The sequence below is a fragment of the Mus caroli genome, chromosome 5 (genome assembly GCF_900094665.2).
Source record: "Mus caroli chromosome 5, CAROLI_EIJ_v1.1, whole genome shotgun sequence".
Taxonomy (NCBI): Eukaryota; Metazoa; Chordata; class Mammalia; order Rodentia; family Muridae; genus Mus; species Mus caroli.
In genome coordinates, this window is record NC_034574.1 from 2354880 (window position 1) to 2378207 (window position 23328).

The window sequence follows — 23328 nt, forward strand, 5'->3', positions numbered from 1 at the left end:
CTCTCTCTCTCTCTCTCTCTCTCTCTCTCTCTCTCTCTCTCTCTCTCTCTCTCTCTCCTCTTTCTTTCTCTGCATAATGGAGATCTTTAGAAAGCCTAGTCTGGGTATCCACATATTTGATGACCAAAGAATTCATGGCTTGACTTGGGAAGCTCAAAATGAGAGCACAGCCTACCTCGGTAGCACTAACCACTGCCTTCTCTGAACAGGAGTTTCATCTACTGTTATCTTGATTCAGCTTCCATGTTGATTAGTGAGTTCTGGGGAGTTGGTTTTATTGATTGTGTAGCTTACTTGATGGAGTATGGAACATGAAAAGTCACATCCAAACCCAGGATTTGTTCATGTCTCTACGAAGGTCTAGACTTGGGGCTGGAAGCAGAGCTCACAGTGACTATGAGTTAATGTAATTTTTAGTGAGAACTGGTAGCATTATTTTGCCAGGGATGTTTTTTTAATAATATGGGGGGAGGATAAAATGAAATGCGTGTCCCAAGCAGGCAGAGCCTAAAATGAGGCAGAGGGAAGCAGATCTTTCTGTTTTGTTTTTTCATGTTTGTTATCTGTGTTTCCACTTCTGATAATCTGTACTTATAGGCATCTTCAGTCAACGCTATGTAACTGTGAAGCTGTCAGTCAGTTCTTTGCTCCGCTCGTACAACCATAGTGACACCCAGGGATGTTCATCCCCTGACCAGTCTATACTGCTGGTCTCAGTGAGTGAAGTGTCTAACTCTGCAGAAACTTGGGGCCCCAGGGAGTGGGAAGGCCTGGGGGGTAATGGGGACATCTCCTTGGGGACAGGGAAAGGAGTAATGGGATGAGGAACTGTAGGAGGACAGACTGAGAGGGGGTCAATGACTGGACTGTAAAAAAATAAAAGTAATAAAACAAACACAAATACCTAAATAAGGACAATTAGAACTTCCTTTGGGGTTATAGACATTGTGAGTGAAGGGCTAGCAGGGAGCCTCTCCCTTGCTTGCTTAGAGACTACCCATTACTGTGGAAGGAAATGAGGTCACTATCCTGATTATTATTATTATTATTATTATTGTGAGTGAAGGGCTAGCAGGGAGCCTCTCCCTTGCTTATTTAGAGACTACCCATTACTGTGGAAGGAAATGAGGTCACTATCCTGATTATTATTATTATTATTATTATTATTATTATTATTATTATTGTGAGTGAAGGGCTAGCAGGGAGCCTCTCCCTTGCTTGTTTAGAGACTACCCATTACTGTGGAAGGAAATGAGGTCACTATCCTGATTATTGTGGCTGGGGCTGAAAGCAAGGAGAGAAACTGGAGTGTAACCTGCTTTGAGATTGAGCTGAGTATGAAGCCATGCACACCCAATTTCATGAAGGAGTGAATCCCCTCTTCTATTAAATTATTTTGCATTGATTGAGTTTCTACCACTTATCACAAAAAGAGATATGATACCTTAACTCCTGTAACTATGTCCATAAAGTCTTCAAAGCACAAAACTTCACATTTGCTGCCCAGAGGAACAGTATAATATACTGAGCATCTCTAAGTTGGTATTCTATAATTTAAGACAAATTACATGGGATTTTCCTGGTAGCTAAGGAGGGTGAACCATGTAACTATGAGAACTTTTCAACTTCAGCCTCTTATGTGACAACTGAGAATCCAGCTAAAGGCTTTTAGTCTCCACAAGAAAACTAAAATCTTCATTTTGAAGTAGAAACCTATTTTTAATAACTTTCTGTAGACATAGAAATTACTATTTTATATGAAATGTCACTAAAATGAAAATACAGGTAGGAGAGGGATACAATGATGATCAGTGGGTCATTAACATTGTATTTAAAAGGGCCTAATATCATGCTACCAGACAGAGAAAATGACTGTGAGGAGGCAAAGAACAGACGGAGGTTTACAATAGAGATTCCAGATGTAGCAGAGATTACACAGATCAACAAAGCATTGTTTCTGCTTCTTGGAAGGCACAGTTTACCATTTGTTTATCTCTGAATCTCTTAGCTACTTATCTCTGAATGGATGAATGTCATCATTTATAATGATCAATATTTAAAATGTGATAGTTAACAAGAGAAAGTACTCACTTTAATTCAGAATGACTGGATAAGATTTTTTTCAAACAATATGGGAAATATATCTTGAAGAACAAAGGTATAGAGAAGGGATAGAAATGCAGAAGACACAGCAGAATACTAAGACAAAGACCATGATGGAAAAGTGAAAACCTATTGTCTTAGTCAGGGTTTCTATTCCTGCACAAACATCATGACCAAGAAGCAAGTTGGGGAGGAAAGGGTTTATTCGGCTTACACTTCCATACGGCTGTTCATCATCAAAGGATGTCAGGACTGGAACTCAAGCAGTTCAGAAAGAGGAGCTGATGCAGAAGCCACAGAGGGATGTTTTTCACTGGCTTGCTTCCCCTGGCTTGTTCAGCCTGTTCTCTTATAGAAACAAGACTACCAGCCCAGAGATGGTCCCACCCACAAGGGGCCTTTCCCCCTTAATCACTAATTGAGAAAATGCCTTACAGTTGTATCTCATGGAGGCATTTCCTCAACTGAAGCTCCTTTCTCTGTGATAACTCCAGCTGTGTCAAGTTGACACAAAACTAGCCAGTACACCTATCCTGGTAGCTTTTCATATTGCCATTCAGAAAGATGTTGTCTTGTAATGGGTTGTGATGGGTTATGACTGTCAGACTAAGGAGCTTATATTTTGTTTTATTTAACATCAGAGAGTGAATTGGATTACTTGGAATTCGAAGGTGACTTTATTTAAAAAAAAACATAATTTTAATGATAAGGCATGAGAAGAGACTGAAGGGGCAGGGGTGGGATGGGAGATAGAGTATCAATTTGAGAGGTCTAGGATTGCTTCATTTGAAAGAAAAGAATGGACAGATGTTTTATGGAAGGCACAGGAGCCAAGATTTTTTAAATTAGGATTCTTGAGGAATGATGCCAGGAATAAATAAGGAAGTTTTAAAACAGCTTTTTGGGGAAGACAAAGTGATAAATTTAGAGATATTTTAAAGTTTGAGGTGATTAAAACAGATACCAAGAAGGAAATGCCAGTCAAGCAACAGAGCATGGTGTGGAGAGTTATGGTGGTGCTATGGTTTCTGGTAGAAGCCATGACTGCAGAGAAGCCAGCACAAGATGGTCATGAAGCATAAAAATGCTCTTCTTGCAGTAGATGGCAAAACCCACAACTGGACAATGTGCAGAGGCCGAGAGACTCTGCAATGCTCTGTCCTAAATGGGATGTATTTATACCCATCTCCTCAAGGCTCAGAAGTCTATGCAGAAGAGCAAGCAGAAACATTGCAATGTCTGGAGGTGGTGAGGGACTCCAAAGAAGCAGTGTTTTCCAGATGCAACTTCGCCTATTACATACGCTCTACACACATTTCTATGTGCTCACTATCAGAAAAAGGAGTATTAAGATGGATCTCTTGGTGCAGTGTGAGTTACAGCATTTGTAAGCATGTTTGACAGTCATGTGATAATGAAACTTTCATGTGAACTACTCAACAAATAAGGTAGATTACAAGTTCCCTTTAGCTTTCTGTAACTTCATTTCTTTCTGTCCTGGACAATAATCCATATCAGGATGCAATGAATGAGAAAGATTTGATTTTAGGGAGACTCTATAATGTCCTCTGAGTTGTTTTTTTTAATGCACTGCAAAGTTCTGCCTTATAGCTCTCAATAGTCAAGAACCATACTTACTTATAACACTCTCTGACATCATTACTGACAACTGTCATTTCAGAGACTCAACAGTGATATGCAAAATGATAATGGCAACAAAAAGCCAACAAAGAATATTTAACCTGTCTCAGTTGGCATGGTTGTTGAAGTTTTACTTTTAATGGAACAAATATATCAACGTTCGGTGCATGAGTTTGTATACATGTATGTTCAAGTATGAGTGTGCATATGAATGAATGTGTATGCCTATAAAGGCCAAGATTCAACTTTAGGTGTTGTTTTTTAGGAGGCATCTACCTTAGTTTTGACACAGGATCTCTCATGGGCCCCAGGTTGACCAATTAGGCAACATGGCCTAATTTCTAGCTGGCCAGAAATCCCCAGGGATTTGCCTGTATCAGCTTCCGGAGTCTTGGGATTATAAATCATGCCACCATGTTTTTCACATCGGTCCTAAGGATAGTAACTCAGTTCCTCATGTGTCTCAGCAAGCACTTCTGTCACGTTTCCAACAGCCTAGCCCCACCTTTTACTTTCTCTCTGCTGTGTTTGTGAGCAGTGAGTTGGTGGTAAGGTTTTGTGGACTTGGTTTTAGGAAGACTGTTTTCTAATTGTAGGAAGGTTGGCCCTTTGCTATTAGACTTCAAGAAAAACATGCAGCCAAAATCTAAAAGTTCTCTTTCACCTTAGAAGAATAAACATGGACTCCACCAACCCCGACTATAATGTTCAGGGACAATTGGGTGTTGGTGTGAATATTTTCTTGAGGTAAGTGAAAGAATGAACATAATAAAGTAAGGTAGTCCAAGGTGTGCCAAACACCTTTCATCCTGTGTGCTTCCATGGAGAGCTTAGATATCCTTGGTTGGTTTAGGAAGTGCCACTTGGAAACCTAGACTTTTGTGTGGTAAGTGATAAATGCTATGAGGGACAGCCACTGTGCTTCTGGTTTCTGGGAGGACAGAGAATCTCCTTTCCAGAAGACCATATACTGCTCTGCATTGGCCGTACATACTTATCCTTTCATTACTTCCTATGGGCTGCTGGGAATGGTATTCACATCATCTCTAATGTGCATCTCTCCAGACATGTCACAGTGGTTTATGTGTGGAAATGTTTTAGGATAAAATTCTCTACTTATTACATTAGCGAATGTATCGAATGTAATTCAAGCTTATTCTAATAGCTCAAGAGTTAATTCAATAGTTATTGAATGCTTTTCACTCAACTAACTGGAAATGTGTGAAGTGTATTGACACAAAGTTGAATAAAACACCTACTTTGTCCATGGGGGACAGAGAATAGAGAAAATGTGACAGTAAAAATGTATATTGTATGAAAGAAAAATTTAAAATGCATAGACGCAGTATGGCAGAACTACAGAAGGCATTAACCCTTCAAGGAAAAATGAAAAGGATGCGTAATTAATTCTAAATAGGACTGACAACCTTTCTCTAATTCGGTGAGTGAAGTTAATACCCAAAGCCTTTTTTAATCTATAAAATCAAAGATAAAGTCACCTATTAAGATTGAAGGGGTGCTGGATAACATTGGTACTTGAAGGGTGGTTACAAAGTTCTGGAATTACTACTATCGCCATTCTTAGGAAATGCTGCCAACCAAAAAAGAAAATAATAGGTAGTATTTGGCATCAGGTGCATTTTGGAAAATTTAAGTCTGGAGCTGTATTGATGAGGACTTTGATGTAGTGTGCTTGCACAGTAATCAGCCCATAATGCATAGCATAGAAAGATCAGAGAACCAATCAGAGTTAGGCAGTGTAAGCAGCATCAAACATGAGGCAAGGATGTTAATGTAGTTAGAGTTTTTGCTGCCCCCAAAGATACAGTGGATACAGCTAAAGAGAATATCATTTCCTGAGTGATATCACCAAAGACTAGACCATATACTCTCAGCTCTCTAATGAATCCTCATCATGAAATATTGCTGCCAAACATCCCTAAAGAATCTGAGCAATCCCTTGTATCTAGTTATAATCTAATAAGAAAAAAAGAGGGGGGAAACAACATGATAAAGCTACATTAGTGATGGGATGTGATGAGCAAAATCTAGCCCATAGGAAGTTCAACAGGACAACAATCTACTCTGTAACAAATACATTTCAATAAAAGAAAAAGAGAGAGGAAAAGAATATAGAGAGAAACCCAAAGGGTCATAAGGTATGTATCAACAAATTACAGCATATGGACATGATTTAATTGTTTAAATCATGTACAAGTGTGAAAGAAATTAACTGGATAATTAGTTAATTTTTAGATGGGATTACAGATGTAATACTTTAAAGTCTTTATCTACTGAAAACATATGTGGAGGGTCAAATATTTACAAAGAAAATATGGTATCCATATAACTATTGACTTCACAATAGTCTACTTAGAAGGAGAAGACATTCATGAGACAAAGTTATCCAAGATGATCGTTGGTGGTATAAAATTTTATTATACTATCTCATGTATTCCCTATTAAAGATAGGGTTCTTTTTAGTTACCAAGGCTGTCCTTCAAATCCTGGACTCAAGGGATCCTCCCACTTCACCTTCCTCAAGAGGACAGACAAGGAACTCATGCCTAGTCCCCAGGTATGCTTCCTCTACTTTTATATGTTTGAAAATTTACACTTCAAAGCAATTAGCAACAAAAAAGTAGGGGAATGAGTTCAGGTGAATAGCCATTAGAATTCACAAGAAAGAAGAGAAACCATTAGGGCCAAGCACCTGCAGGAAAAATGGGAGGCTTGAAGGACTGGGGGGGGGGCAGGTAGATAGTCTTGCTGAGGCATTAGAATAGGTGCAGTGTCAAGAGAAGAGGAAACAACAGACGTCATAGGTGATTCATGACTCAGAATGAGCTGTGTCATAGTTAAAGAAGTAAGGAAGGACAGCAAACCAGTGTGATCTGTGGAAAGCCTGCAATGTGGTAGGAACTGGGTAGAGAATTCAATGAGCCAGAAGCCCAGGTCCTCATTAAAACAGAAAAGTGACATGGAAAAGGAGAGGAGGCAGATGATAACTTGTCTAGATTACTACAGCAGGTATCCAGATTGTATCCGTTTATTATCAGCCATTCCCACTTGTCTTTGATGTGGTCAGGTCTCCTAGAGAGGTTAGAGAAACCATTCTGCAAGAATGATTTTTCAAGTGCTAACATAAATTGATACCATTTGCTTCATCACTGTTGCTTTGGGGTTTTTTGTTTTTGTTTTTGTTTTGTTTTTCTATGTTTGTTAATTTCTTCAAAGTTGTAAGTGAAAAAACAATAAGAGACATTTAATCATCAGAGAGGGTGGCCTGAGTTACCCTGAGGTTAAGGTAGTCTTTAGAGATTAGAAATAGCAAAGGAGGGCTGGTGAGATGGCTCAGTGGTTAAGAGCTCCGACTGCTCTTCCGAAGGTCCGGAGTTCAAATCCCAGCAACCACATGGTGGCTCACAACCATCCATAACGAAATCTGATGCCCTCTTCTGGAGTATCTGAGGACAGTTACAGTGTACTTACATATAATAAATAAATAAATCTTTTTAAAAAAAGAAATAGCAAAGGAAAATGTCATATTTCAAAAACAATATCTTTCCCTTGTTTACAAAACTTCTTCCAACATTTTAGTGTGATTTCCCTTTTTATTAATTATTTTCTTTATTTATATCCCAACTGTCGCCCCCTCCCAGTCCTGCCTCAAAGAGTTCTTCCCCTCATTCCTCCAAAGTTTTCTTTTTCATTATATGTGTGTGAGTTGACCTGCATGTGCACTATGTATACGCAGTGCCTGATGAAGCCAGAAGATGTATCAGATGCCCTGGAGCTGGAGTTACAGATGGTTGTGAGCCATGAACAATCGTGTGGATGCTGGAAACTTAACTTACTCTCTTATCTCGAGTACACACTGGACATGTTCCCTTTTGAGCACATTCTACAAGAAAAAAAAGCATAAAAATTAAAAACAAAACCAATTTATCACTATTTTATGCAAAAGTACATTTCATTTAGTCATTCTTGTTTCAAGCCATATTCATCTGTATTCAAAGGTTAGTCATTTCTGTTTTCATACACCTAGATATTTTCCACATGTTATAGTTTAAATAAGAACAGCCTCCATAGATCCTTGTACTTGAATGTTTTTTCTTTAGTTGATGGAACTATTTTGGGAAGGATTTAAAGGGGTGGTGTTGCTGGAGTAGACGTGGTCTTGTTAAAGGAGGTGTGTTAATGGGTGTGGGCTTTGATGTTTAAAAGCCCACACCAGACCCAGTGTCTCTCTCCTTCTCTGGCTCCTGCTTGTAGATCAGATGTAAGCTCTTAGCTACTGCTCCAGTGCCATGCCTGCCTGACTTGTGCCATGATTCCCACCATGACAGCCATAGACTCACCCTCTGACACTGTAAGCACATCCCCCAACCAAATGCTTTCTTTTATAAGTTGCTTTGGCCATGCTGTCTCTTCGCAGCAACAGAAAAGTAACTACAACACCGCACCAGTTCAATTTAATCTTCTTCTCATTTGATTAGCAGCCTCCTAAAAACAACTTCCCCAAAACACTCAAAATAATCACATTGCCAGCATTATGAGACATTTAATACAGCATACTTTAAAAGCAATTTAGTAACACCTTTGTTGTCAAAACAGTTTTGCAAACACATTCCTGGCTAATTAATTAATCCTTTAACTACTAAAATATTCAATGTTCCATTCTGTTTTATCTCAAAACTTAAAAACTGTCTCAGATGAAGTTTTTTTTTTCCTTTTTCTTTTGTAGAAAAGGGAAAATAACAATACCACTTATATTTGAAAGTTCTAGAATAAAAACTGAGTTCAAATTTCAAAACTCATCTTGATGGTTTATTTTACTACTCTGATGTCTTCTGAAAGAAAGTTTCTATCTGATGCTCTTGTTTTATGATACAGGGAGAATAATGTCATTCTACTTATTGTTTTGTGGCAGAATTCACAGGCTTTGTAAGAAAAGTCTATTTAACTTGAGATTGCTTAATTGCTGCAGATCTCACATGGCTGGGAAAAAAAAAACCTTACAGTTTAGTTTTCAAACTAAATCCTGTTAACCATCCATTCCTTTCTGCCCTCAGAGAATGTTAAACTTCCTGGAGGAACTTTAAGACAATGTAAAAGCAAGGTAAATAGAAAAGATTATATGGCTTCAAGTACATCCAAGATGCTGCTCCAGGCTTATTTCAGGGGAAATAACTGTTATCCAAGCTCCAATTGCTTCTTAGGCTTGTTTTGTTAACCAACACTGTACTGTGGAATGATTTCAGATTTCAGGAACATTTTGAAGATAATATAGGCATTCATTTGTACTCTGGAGCCATTTGCTCCATTGCTAATATCTCCTACTACAAATCATACAAAGAAAGTAGGGCCAGCAAATTGGGCTCAGTGAGTACAGGTACGTGCCTTGTAAGCCTGGAGACCTGAGTTCAAGGCCACACAGATGTGGAATGAGAGCTGACTACACACAGTCGTTCTTTGACTTACACTATGGCATGTGTAGACCTGTAGATACACATCATACTCCCAACAATAATACATTAAATTTGGTAAACTTCTAAACCTAAGAAACCAAAATTAATGCATTGCTTTGGACTAAACTCCAGATTTTCTCAGGATTTACCTAGATCTTACACTAATGTCGTGTTTGTGCTTCAAGATCGTATGGTATATTGCCTTTAGTCATCTTCATCCTTAATCTGCAACAGGGCTTAGTGTCTGTTCTTGTTTATCATGACCTTGGCGTTTTTGATGAAGGCTGGCCAGCATTTTATGGGACACCCCTCAATTTGTATTCATAAATGCATGTGTGTGTGTGTAAGGTTCCCATACACCAAGGACATGTGTGAACCTCAGAGGACAGACTCTACTGTTGGTCCTTGCCTTCTGCCTCGTTTTGAGGAAAGTCTCTTGTTTACCATGTCATATGCCAGGTTAATTGGTCCTGAGTCATGAGCCTTGAGGAATGAACTTCCATCTGCCTTCCATCTTGCCACAGATGGGGATTACGGATGTAGGCTACCATGCGTTGATGCTTTGCACGGGTTCTACTGATTGTGGTTCTTATGCTTTGTAGGTCAGGTGCTTTACACACTTCACTCTCTTCCAGGTCCCAGCCTGGGTTCTGGGTTTATGTCTTCTGATTGGTTCCTTCCATAAAATCACATTTTTCTTGATTTCTAGAGCATCACTTTATCCTAGATTTTGTGGAATCTTGTTGCCCACTCTTTCAAGTCCTGTGCCAGTTTCTTCTACTCTGCAATATCCATAATGTTGCTGATCCAGCAAATCTCATCTTCTATGAGGGATGCAATTACAAATGTCTAGAAACACCTGACCTTAGTGTTTGTGTCTAATTAACTATGTACCAAATCAAAACTTCCTTTTTACTGCCATTGCAATAAATAAATTATTGTTACTTAGGGAAGAAATTTTTTTCAAGAACAGCTAAGAGAAAAAAAAGATAAACAATATTCTATTTACTAAATTCCTAGATGCTGAGAACTTGAAACGCTGTTATTGCCACTTAAAAGTTAAGGGGCATTCCTAGATATATAGCTTGCTCCTGCAACTACTCTAGAACATGTGGGCACCTAGTATGCTTAGGAGCTACAGCAGCTGTCACAATGCTGATAGCCTTGTCTAGGATATAAATATCTTCTATTGTCTGTTGATATTTTCTCAGAATAAAGACCTTTCCCACCCAGACTAAAAGAACTTAAGTAGCTATTCACGATAATTAATTCCCCCTATCCTTTCTCCTAAGATCTTGAAGATAGGGTTGCTTAAATTTGTGAACTACAAAAATTAAAATTCTCTTCAAAGGACAAAAAAGGTTACAATTCTCAACCTCCTCTTGCTTTTCATTTAGTATATTCCAGGAGTGAATTCCTTCATAGAAATCTTCTATGCTTTCCTCACTAGTATTGTTTATAGCACTATGAGGGAATCTTATTCTTAAACTCAGAAGCAAAATTAAGGACAACTGTGGTATAACACCTGATAGCTGCAGACATGCTAACAGCGGCCCAAAGGACCTGCCAAGCGCTCACAGGAAATGCTTTGTGTTTCTGGGACACAGCAGCTCCAGACTAAGGTTCTGCAGTGCAGGGATTCCAGCCACCTCCTCCCACAGCGTACACAGAGCTATGCCGTGAAGGTGTTACTCACTAACTGCCCTGCCTCCATCTTAAGCTTAGAAGCCATGTTTTAGTAGAGACAAACTGGGTTCATTTATGTTTATGATTAAACTCTGGTTTTCAAGGATTGAGCTATGCCTGATCTGTCAACTTAATTATAAATGGTCCTGTACTGCCTGTTCCAGGAAATGACGACTATGCCTTTGTTTCAAAAGATGATTCTGACCACCTGCGGTTATGACTGTCTTATGCCCACCTTGTAGCCATGGCTGTTTCAGAGCGTTATGACTAAGTTGTTCTGCTTCTATAGCCCTGCCTGGTTCCCTACCAAATTCCCCAGTTAGAACCCTCTGCGTCTGAGGTTTAAAAACCTTGTTTTCCTCATGTCCAGTGTTGACCTGTCAAACCCCACCTTAGGGGGAGGCAGCCCATGTACATGAATAAGAAAGCTTGCTTTATTGAATTGCTTGCTTTAATTATATGGGTCATGATGAGTTGTGTCAGTGATCTTTCTCCTGTCATCTTTGGGACTAACAGCTCTGGCCCTCACAGGCAGGGATCATATAAAGTATATACAAGTTGTTACAGAAGGCAAGTCATCATTTTTCACTCCCGAAAAGGATTTTTTGAGATCACAGTTCTCAGGGGTGATTTGAGTGAGGCAAGGGAATGGGACAGAAAGTGAAATTCAGAAGGCCTTTGCAAAGGCTACAAAATTAGCATATAAAAAGAACAAGTTGGCAAAAATGAAGGCCAGAACAGCCTCCTTCTAATCCTTTCCCTTACCCCAATCTCTAGAGACCAGGAGACCAAGGCCAACTAGATTAGCATAGGTGGAGAGGCACTGGAGGGCCTAGATTATTACAATACCAGCACAGTCTCCTGGATGGCATTGAGAAGCTAATGAGACACGAAGCACACAAAGCTGTGCATAGAACTGCAGCAGGAGAGCACCTGCAGGAAGACCTGCACTGTGCAGATGACACCCCAAACATGAGCTAGCTGATGCAGATGCCCCGACTCTTCTCAGCTTTAACTGCATCTTTTCTTAACAAACTAACTGGCCCTGCTTTTGTTGGAAAATGTTCTCTCTGCCCCAATGCTGCACTTGATCTATTGACTTCCCACATAAATGTGTAATTTGTCAGATGTTCTTTCTTAAATAGTGTTTTTGCTGTATCCATTTTAAAAACATATCTTAGGTAAACAAGAGGTCATTAGTGTGTCACCATGGTTTGTTGAACTGCGTGCCAATATAAAATGCCACAGGCTCTTTTACTTGATTTTTAACTTGAAATCTCTCTATTTAATTTTTAAATTGCTATGCTTTTTGTTTAGGCTCAAGAGCAATTTTATTCATGTTTAAAAGGAAATGAACAGGGGCTGGAGAGATGGCTCAGTAGTTAAGAGCACTGACTGCTCTTCCAGGGGTCCTGAGTTCAATTCCCAGCATGGTGGCTCACAACAACCTGTAATGGGATTCAATTCCCTCTTCTGATATGTCTAAAGACAGCACAGTGTACTCACATACAATAAATAAGTAAATCTTTAAAAAGGAAAAGAACAAAACAATCCCCAAGGGAGGGAAGCTATAAATCTCAGTAGTTGGCCAAAGAAGGACAATGGAGAAAAGAAGAAAAAAGACATGCTATTTGATCCAGCATGGAGGTCAGATACATGGCTGACAAACAGCCTCACGGTGGGAATAGGAGAGGGCCTTAGACAAAGTGTCGGGAGCCCAAAGTGTTGGGGAAAGCACGCTTATAAAAAAAGAGATAGAGTTTCATGCGTTTAGCAAATTGTATCTTATATCTTGGGTATTCTAAGTTTCTGGGCTAATATCCACTTATCAGTGAACTCAAGAAGAACGAAGACCAAAGTGTGGACACTTTGCCCCTTCTTAGAATTGGGAACAAAACACCCTTGGAAGGAGTTACAGAGACAAAGTTTGGAGCTGAGACGAAAGGATGGACCATCTAGAGACTGCCATATCCGGGGATCCATCCCATAATCAGCTTCCAAACGCTGACACCATTGCATACACTAGCAAGATTTTGCTGAAAGGACCCAGATATAGCTATCTCTTGGGAGACTATGCCGGGGGGCCTAGCAAACACAGAAGTGGATGCTCACAGTCAGCTATTGGATGTATCACAAGACCCCCAATGGAAGAGCTAGAGAAGTACCCAAGGAGCTAAAGGGATCTGCAATCCTATAGGTGGAACAACAATATGAACTAACCAGTACCCCTCCTCCCCCGGAGCTCGTGTCTCTAGCTGCATATGAATCAGAAGATGGCCTAGTCGGCCATCACTGGAAAGAGAGGCCCATTGGTCGTGCAAACTATATGCCTCAGTACAGGGGAATGCCAGGGCCAAGAAGTGGGAGTGGGTGGGGGAGCATTTGGGGGACTTTTGGGATAGCATTGGAAATGTAAATGAAATAAATACCCAATTAAAAAAAAGAGAGAGAGAGATAGAAAGAGTTCAGGAGAAGTGGTCAGACTTGAGATTCACGCGTGCAGCTTTGTGAGCTGCTGCACCTGGGCAGGTATTCTGGGAAAACAAATTACATCATTTCAGGAAGGGACTAAGTGTTTTGTCTGTCTCTCTAGCTTGGCTTCCTAAGGATAGCCCCTTGGCCTGATGGATAGCCCCCTCAAATGGAATGCTGGGTCTCTAACCAAGCCATAAATTTCAACCTCTTGACCAGAAGTAATTTTTATCTTAACCTGTCTTTCCTGGTAACCCTAAAATCACATAGGAACCAGAATAAGTATGAGAGGTCCCCCAAGCAACATGTCTCTAGCTTGAGCCTCATTGTCTGGCAATGAGGGAGTTGTCAAGGTGGAGAAAATGGTCACTTTTTTTGGAGTTCTTTTTATATTTAAATGGGTAGCCAGTTTATACCTCCAGCTCTCATCAATACAGTTTAGGTAGTAAAAGGAAGAACAAGTCCAATATTAACGAGATTTCCCCTAAAACATAAAGCTCCCTTAAACATGTCTTACCACCACCACCAAAAGGCAAATTTTGAAACGGACAATTGAGCCAGCCAGGATACCCCAACCAAAAAGCCAGTGGGGTACAGCCATAGCACTGTGCCTGATTTCACAAGTCGCTCACCCTTTTCAACGTATTTTGCTTCAATTTTCCGCTTCCAGTGATGGTGGGTCTTAGTCTTATGGTCAGATAAGTTGAAAATCAGCTGGATGAGAGCTACAGAGAGGAAAACGGGCAGGAGGATCTGGCTCCATGCCCTCAGCCAGCACATGGCTCCTCTCCCCCTTTGGGTACCGGACTAGACAGGATAATCCTGCTCAGGGAACCTGCCCAGCCCCGAGCACTGGGCCCTCCCATTCTGACCCTTTCATGCCAGCATAATTAGCAGAATCTTAGAATGTTCTGGCTAGAATAAGAACTTCAAGATCACACTCCGGGTGTGCACTAGTCTCAAGCCCTGAATACCACTGCAGTTTGTCCGCTGGACTTGATCAAGGTCTCTTTCTCTGTCCTCAAAGCCTACTTGGTTTGTTTGTTTGCTTGCTTGCTTGCTTTGTTTTTCTGATATATTGTTGATTTTTGATAAAAGGACTAAGTTCTAATTTCCAGTGTCCATAATATCTAAAGTGGTTTGCCATTCAGGATAGCATGCCTCAGATATAAATGAATCTCTACGATCTCACCCTGCTCAGTGTGGTACACAGGATGCTGTGAAACTCACTGTCTGAAAGCTTCCCATCCTGCCCTTGACTTGGCTGGGACTGTTGGTGTGTTCTAATGCAGTTGATCAACACATGGTGTGTTTTAGGTAGTATACGGATGAACCTCTTATTTTCATAATCTTTTAGTAGTTAAAATATACAACGACAAGGATATAAACTTTCCCCTTTAAGGTAAATCTATGTTTTAAAAAAATGGACTTTCAGATATGTAATAATTGTACACAATTAAAGGACAAGGCAGGCATTGGGGGAGGTTGATCCAGAACGACTGGGCCTGGAGCACTCCTGACTCCATGTGAGCATGGAGAGCGAATGCTAAGTGATGGGAGACGATGGCAATGTGTCCTTCAGCAATGACCATTCTGTTTGTTTTTAAAAATGGATGATGGAATGGTTTCCCATATTCCGCACATATTGATGATCTATATCGTGACTTACTAATGAAGTATCTACTATTGACCTGTAAGTAAGGAGGAAAGACATGACCAAGAATTCGGTTTTTTTCCTTGTCTATTTGTTAGGCAGACATGAAGCAGAGGACTGTTTGCTGTAATATGAAATGTGTTCTCACAAGCAGGGGAGACACAAATGCAAATGAGAAAATGAGCAGGGATATCAAGAGCCCATTTATAGAAAAGTAAAGTCCAAGTAGGAAATAAGTCCTGAGGGGGAAAAAAAATCATTGCTAGTACAAAAAAAAAAAAAAGAGTTGTAATGAATTGTGATGCTGTGTTCATCGGGTGGGCAACCGTTTACAGAGGAAACTAACCCTGCTGCTGGACATGTGGGGCAAGCGACCTTTGGCACAACTGTGAATTGCTAGTGCCTTTGGAAAGCAACTGGAGTTAGGTACTACATAATACACACACACATACACACACACACCCTTCCGTCATCTCAGGAAGTGTGCTTCTTGCTGCTCATTGGCTCTTATGGTGCAGCTCCTGACATGGAAGCGGAACCTGAAATGTTAGAACTGGGAGACTCCAGGCGTTGAGTTCTTCCTAGCTCAGGCCTGGGCAAATGATTCTAAGTGTATCCAATTTAAGACACTCTTAGAGCTTTTACAGAAGGCTGGAGCAAGGATGCATGTCTCCTCTGGTTTCAGACTTGGAAGGATTTGATCTGCTAAAAGCCACCATGACATAGAATTGGGCCGTGAAATGCCCAGATCAAAGCATACGTGCATGATGACCTCAGCTGTCGTGACTCAGACTCCGGCACTGTATTCATCCCCATGCTGTGCTTCCTACACATGGCTCAGTCAAGTCTAAACACTGTAGGGGTGCTGCTAATAGGAGTGGGAGATTTTGGCTTACAGACTATCCATAAATCTCTTTGAAACTTTCTTGGAACTGTGAGGTGTTCTGAACCCCTGCCAACCAACACTTCTGTCTTCTCTGCTTCACAGGTGTTAGTGCTGTACGAGTGTTTAAAGGTTCTCCGTGCCTTCTCTAGCGCTTCCCTTTTCATCTTTTCCAACAGTGCCCTAATGGATAACCTGCATGTATTTTGGCAGATGACTCTTCAAGGACCCATACTAACACAAACACTGATGGAAGAGTTCTGGGAAGTGGTGCTGTGTTCGCTAACACTACTTAGCCTCACTCTGAGTGATGGTTAACTGGTAACTGTAGTCTGAGAGGGGTGCTTTAAAGGAGAATGCCACAGATTGGTTGACTTGAACACAGAATGGTTATAGTTCTAGAGGTTATACATCTAAGATCAAGACGGAGGCAAGGTTGGCCTCTGCTGGGGCTTCTCTAAGTTTCTTGAGTGGCAACTTCCTGGCGCTGTTCTCACATCTCCTGGTAGCTTCTCTCAGGGCATGCAAACCCCTGGCAGCTTTTCTTGCCATAAGTACAGGAGTATTCATAGCTTTGGACCCCACTTTTATGATCACATTTAGCCATAATTAGATCTTCAAAGTCCCTGTTTTTAAACTGTAATACGGGGGATAGGACTTCAGCACATGAATATGGAGGGAACCCATTCACTCCCTCATAGTTTGTCACAGTTTGAAGGATTTCTCTGTTGTCATTCAGCTTACTGGTTCTTTTTTTTTTTTTTTAATCAGTGTATTTTGTCTTTCAAAATTATTCCTGGTCCCCCTTCCTCTCTCTTCCCTGCTTTGGAAGTAATCCCTGATCTTGCCGCAGTCAAAAGCAAATGTGTGCCCATTAAAGTAGTTCCCAAGCACTTTTTTAGATTTTTGTGTTGATCAGGTACCGAGTCAATATTTCCAAAAGGTGGAAATAGCCAACAAACAGAAGAAATCCTGTTCATAAATTTCAACGTGTGACAACTACTGCCACCTGTTGGTAGCAACAGTAATGGTGTGTTTTTAGTTTAGTTTGTTCGGGACCATGGAGAGGATGGGAGGGTAAGGGTGATGTAATATCTCTGTTACTCTTTGCTGTTCCTTACCCCTCTGCCTCAGTGCAGAGCCAAGTTGAAGAATTCATTAGAATGCTTAAATAAAGGGACAAAATGCAGAGGTGTGGCTGAAGTTACAAGAACAAAGGACAGTGATGCACTTAGGGGTTAGAGTGAAGGCAAGCTGCTACCAGGTATCATCAGCAGGGACTACACAGAACGCTGGATCAGAAACAGCTGCTGCTTGCTGAATGAGAGCTGTGGTCTCAAGGCTGAGGAAATTAGTTTGTCTGATAGAGTAGGAGGGGGACTTATATCACAATTCCTCTCTCGCTCTCGCTCTCTCTCGCTCTCTCCTCCATTCTCTAACCCATGCCAGAGAGGTAAAGACATTTGGCCAGTGCCTCTGCAAAGGATGAGGCAGGGCCGAGAGGAATGGAGGATGGATTTGGAGAGTTAACCAGCACTTTACCAGCATAACCAGACCCATTCCTCTCCTATAAACATATAAAAATCACCTCATATTGTGCATAGTTACTTTACATGTCTGATACCTATATTAACCTAAGATTAAGTTATCAAATATCTCATCTGTGATGGTAAGACTCCTGTACCTCGTTACAGAGGAAATCAAAAGTATTTTTAAACAAATGAAAGAATGAATAGACTCTCACTTTCTGTCTTCAGTTTAACGTCTTGCTGGAGGGAAAGGCTTAATGCAGCCTGTGTTAAGTTTGAATGCTCTGTGACTTTCTATCTTGAGTTCAGCATGTCAGCATTCCAATCTTGAATGATACATATATCAACAAAAGAAACAAGATTCTCCTGGATCCTGGTTGCTGGTTTATGTGAGGAACAAATATGAATACCATTTTCTATGACTCTTCCCCCACAGTGTGGCTTTTTGAACATAAAGTATATAGCATATTTTAAAAATAGTCTACTATATTTATCTCTAACCTGGCTAAACATTCACAAGAAAGACTATAAATGGAAGTGAAAGTCACCTTTATCTCTAAAGGCAGCAGTAAGATCAACCCCAACTGCATTCAAACGTGGCCTGACAGCTGAACTTTTAAATAAATAGCCTGGCAAAGGACAGCAGATAAACAGTGCCCATCTGCCTACAGCTTAATCAGTGGGTATTGTTATAGTCAGTGCCTGCATCTCTTCTCCTAACGACACAGAAAAACTACGCTTGCAGTGCCTAATGCCCTTCCCTTTCCTCTGACCATTGTAAAGGTAGTATACCTGCAGAAGGTGCCTGATCGGACATTTAAGACAATCAGACAAGGATCCTCATCATGGCTGTCTAATTACCATGTTGACAGAATGACAGGATCACATCAATATTTTAGTAGTATTGTCATTCTCTAAACCCTGGAGCAGTTAGTTCTCCAAATGTCACAGTCCTTGGACATTCCTCAGAAGGGTGGGAGGAGAATAATGGAAATTGTTGGTACTCTGTTGTTAGAGAAAAAGGAATGTTTATAATCTACAAGGCATTTCTGGGTGTGCATATATAGCATGGAAAGGCGTTTCAATGGAAAGCACATACATTCTGGCGGACGAGTGTTGCTAAGTGCACGATTCAGCAAATGTTCCACTATATTGAGTTTCAGGCATCAGCTGAATTATATTATGGTGAGATTTGTGATTAAGGTATGCTAACTCAAAACGACAAGCAAGGGCATTTAAAGCCCACATTTCAATGAAACCTGGCAGCCCAAAAACAGCTGCCTTAAGTCCACTCCTCTAGTATTTCAAAGGAAGAATATCAATGGGTTTCTGATAGCATATGTGCCAACTGCAGAAATTCTAGAACAGTGTGAGAGACTGTGGGTGAAAGGTCACACTGCCTTGTACAGATGGCACGTTTAATTATTAAAGAGCAATTTTCATCATTTAATCATCTCAGGCCTTGAAATAAAAGGTCTTCTTGGGTATCCTGAAGTTTATTGCAACCTAAACTCCACTCTCTGACTTGTATGAAGCCAGTAAGTAGCATATGTTATTTCATACCCTAACTTGATTTGCATTCTCATGGGGGTTGGATTTGTTTTGCAGGCAGGCTCTAAAAGACATCTCATGGGGGAAAAAAAGATGAAGGTCATGTCTTTGGCAGAGAATTTTTAAATTAGATCTTTGTTTCAGTCTTAAATCTGGCTCAAATTCCACCGGAGAATGGCATCGTCTTCCATCAAAATTACTTGTATGTCTGCTACACAATGTCTTCTCTAACTTCAAAATGTTGTGAAAAATCGTCACTGCCAATTCTGTCTACATGCACACATACAAAAGCCACATAATACGTTAGTCTGGAATGTGATTGTCTTGCTTTACCTGCAGCCGACAAGAATGCCCTGCCTGGCAAAAGCAACCTCAGCAGAAAGCCGTGAATTTGGCTCACAGTTTGAGCTTACAGTCCATCATTCTGGGGAAGGCACAGCAGCAGGGGTGTGGCCAGTGCTGGTCATCTGTCCTTGAGAAACAGCGAATGATGAAAGCTTGTGTTAGCTCATTTTATCCTTCCTATCTAGTCCAAGTTGCTGGGAATGGTACCATCCACAGTGTGTGGGTCTCTTTTCCATCTCAATTAACATAGTTAATTATTAAAGATAATCTAACACATGCATGCTCAGAGGTCTGCCTCCCAATGACTCTGGATCTACTCTCCTGGACAACTGAAGTCAACTCTCACACATTTAGTAAATCCTAGGCTCTCTCATCTTGTTAAATACACACATTTGCATGCAGGTGTTGGGTTTCACACAGATGTGGTTTTAAAGGGAAGATGTAGGATAATGTATGTGTTTATTTTATTCCTTAAAATTCAAAATCCATCAGGGAATTTTTGCCATGCAAGACTAGTTAAAAAGTTAAAGGAATGGCAGCAACTCCTGGCAGGTGCTGAGCAGAACTGAGCTCACGGAGCTGACCTCAGCTCTATGAAATGAAAAAATGATCAAGCAATACACTTTGTAAAAATCTGTCTCACGTCCTGTTTTGGGTAAGTGGTGGGAACAGTGACTTTACAGTCACTCTCATTTAATACCCAAAATTGTCACCAATACTCTTGGGCTAAAGACTACTGGGGTCTCCTCTGTACTTGAACAGTGAGGTTTGCTCCTTGTTACAGAGAGAGAGAGAATTCACAGCATGGGAAAATGTGAGTTGTCTTAGTAAAAAGGTGTTAGGAAGCTGTATCCCAGAATTTAGACTTGTGTTAGAAATTTGAGAGAAATCTAATCTTAAGGATTTTCTCCTCAATTGATTTCTAACACAGAGTGGAGTTAATCTTATCTAGAAGGAAGACCATTGAACATCTGACAGTGTAAAGGGTAACCAGAAAGATAATGTCAACCAGAAGAAAGGTAGTAGAATCCGGATTTGAACTGGGTGCCTAGCTATAGCCTGCACGTTTTTTCTTGTTTCCAGACACTGTCAACAGAAGCAGCAAAGAAGCAAAACCGAGTAGGAAGGATGTTCCAAGATGCCTCGGTTTCACAGTCAGAGGACAGAAAGAAGAGCTCAGTGAATAGATTCCCATCAAGTTTGCAAAGTCTTGGCCCTACGTGATGCAGTAATGAGACAGGGTGATTTAGACAGAGCTGACATCCACGATGCTAGCCTGGTGCCTCCTTGGAGTTTGTTTTTACTTTGGTCTCTTTCAAGGCTCCTAGATCTTTTTGGTATTATGTGGGGAGGTTCTGTCAGGCGATGGCTAAATTAACTCTTGATGAAAATGCACAGTAGGAGAATTGAGCACAAGCTGTGTTCTCAACGGCAGATCTTTCTGATCTTGAACAAGAAAGCCCTGGCTTCTGGGCTAGCCTGCCTTTGCTCACTACACACAGTTCCAGAAGGAAGTGACAGTCACGATTTCTTCCCTGAGCCAAGCCATCAACATATATATGAAGGAGAGGCCTCTTGGCACCAATCAGTAAGTCCAGTGGGATGTGGTGTCATGTGGCCACAATACCAGCACTGGAGAGATGGAGACAAAAGGATCAGGAGTTCAACCTCGTGTAGCTTCAGAGTAAGTTCAAGGCCTCCTACTATATGAGACTTTGTCTCAATACAATATCACAACTCCGCCCTTGGAAAACAGTGTTTCTCTACCCAGATCCTGGAGTAGAGTGAGAGATAGGGTGTTAGAGCTGACAGAGGCTGCTCTCTGAGGAGAATGTCTGTTCCTTTCACCAAGATCCCCGGAGCTTTTTTTTTTTTTTTTATGACTACAGAGGCTTAGCTTTTTTATTTTTAGATTTATTTATTGTATGTATATAAGTACTCTGTCTGCATGCACACCTGAACGCCAGAAGAGGGCACCAGACCGAATTATAGGTGGCTGTGAGCCACTATATGGTTGCTGGGAATTGAACAACCTCTGGAAGAACAGACAGTGCTCTTATCGCTAAGCTGCCTTTCCAGCCCCAAGCTTGCTTTCCTGAGGTCTGACTCTTCAGTGTTTGTTTGTTTTTCCCCCCTGAGTCCTTTCAGCTTCTCAGAGTATTTCCAGAATGTTAGTCAAGCTTTGCTGTTTGCATCCATGTGACCCCATGTGACCCAGATTTATTTGGGAATGTTTTCTATTTCTGAGAGTTTGGGGACAATGTCCTTTAATGATGTCAATTCAACACAAGAAAGGACACCCTGGAAGCAGTGGCTTTCCCATTCTTAGGGAAATGGGATGACACCCCCAGGGTGTCCTGCTCTGTGGTGATTCTGAGAGTCTCCTCTAGCACTGAGAGGTGGTCAGCGCAAATGCTGCAGGAGAGCGGGTCTTTGGCCCTCATCTTTATTATGTCAGTCTTTTCAGTGGGAGCAGAGGCAGATGAACACATGGTGCTGATCCAGCTTATGTTATCGATGCTCAAAAGAGGACATCTCTACTTCCATCTGTTTATGCAGAGAGCTGAATAAAAGCCTTCATCAAGAAGCATCTCTCCACCGGTATGTGAAATTACAGTTTTTCCCAAGTGAGGTGACATGTGTTTCCTCAAATAATGTCAAGCCTGTGCTTCCAGTTACATGACTTTATAGTGTACCATTTGAAGATGCACTAAGAAATCCTTGGGAAATGATCTTTGGACGGCAGACAGGTGGGGAGAGACCTGAGAAAAAATCAGGATGGAGAAGACAATGAATCTGCATTGGACGGTAGATACTGGAGAGTAGTTTTACCTCAAAAGTACAAGTCATGACGAGAAAGGTGGCCACTCTAAAACCACCTCTCTTGCATTTCCAGATGATTACCCACATAGCAAATCAAACAAAACAAAACAAAACAACAACAACAACAACAACAAAACAACCCCTGCAAACAGCTCAGACTGATAAATGAGTTCAGAAAGGTCCCTTGAGTACCAGTCATGAGGGAATCCTAAGTACTAGCCATGATAATTAGAAAACATGCTTGGGACAAGATCCTATTTGCAGTATCACAGAAGCTAAAGGTATGCAGCTACTGGCTCTAAGTAACAGCATACATTTCAAAACAACATTGGATGGAAAATATATGTTGTGGAGCAATACTCGTGAGATATACAAACGATGAATTAGTAACTTAAAATAAGGCAAATCTTTTATGTGCACATGTGTATGTGTGTGTGTGTACATATGTGTGTGTGTATTTGCATGTGTGTATATGTGTGTATGTATTTGTGTGTGTGTATTGTGTATGTATGTATGTGTGTGTATGTGTGTGTATGAGTGTGTGTGTGTATGTATGTGTGTGTATGTATGTATTTTTGTGTGTGTATGTGTGTGTATGCGTGTGTGTCTGTGTATGTGTGGTATGTGTGTGTATGTATGTATGTGTATGTATGTGTGTGTATCTGTGTGTGTATGTACATGTGTGTACGTGTGTGTATGTGTGTGTGTATGTATGTATGTGTGTATGCATGTATTTGTGTATGTATGTGTGTGTGTATATATGTGTGTGTATGTATTTGTGTGTGTGTGTATATATGTGTGTGTATGTATTTGTGTGTGTGTGTGTGTGTGTATCTCTGTGTGTGTATGGGTGTGTGTGTATGTATTTGTGTGTGTGTGTGTGTATCTGTGTGTGTGTATGGGTGTGTGTGTATGTGCCTGTGAGCGAGAAAGAGCAGCACATACGTGGAGATCAGAAGGCAACTTGCCGGGCTTAGTTCTCCCCTCCCACATTAGGTTACAGGGATCAAATGGAGCCACCAGGCTTGGTGCTTTTACCTTGTGAGACACCTTTTTTTTTAAGCCAAAGGTAAAGGTATTAAGTAAACATTTATGGGTAACATATAGAATGCAGATTAACGGCTATCTTTGGCGAATGCAACGAGAGAATGGGGTTTGAGACACGGTTGT

The 23328-nt window shown here is 40.8% G+C and overlaps 1 protein-coding gene across 2 annotated transcripts in view; it reads right to left on the minus strand.

The window, feature by feature from the left end:
- The window catches only part of LOC110295311, a 36871-nt gene extending 22588 nt beyond the window's left edge, over positions 1–14283 (minus strand). The window contains exons 1-2 of one of the 2 annotated variants that reach the window (XR_002378044.1): positions 14006–14245; positions 7602–7648 (exon numbers count right to left, since the gene is read on the minus strand). Coding sequence is in view for 1 of the 2 variants with exons in the window: in XM_021163827.1 (XP_021019486.1) it covers positions 7602–7648; positions 14006–14153 (195 nt within the window). In the remaining variant the exon portion in view is untranslated. Of the gene's footprint in view, positions 1–7601; positions 7649–14005 lie in introns of both variants that reach the window. The other variant, XM_021163827.1, reaches the window with a different exon arrangement.
- Positions 14284–23328: the final 9045 nt, after the last annotated feature.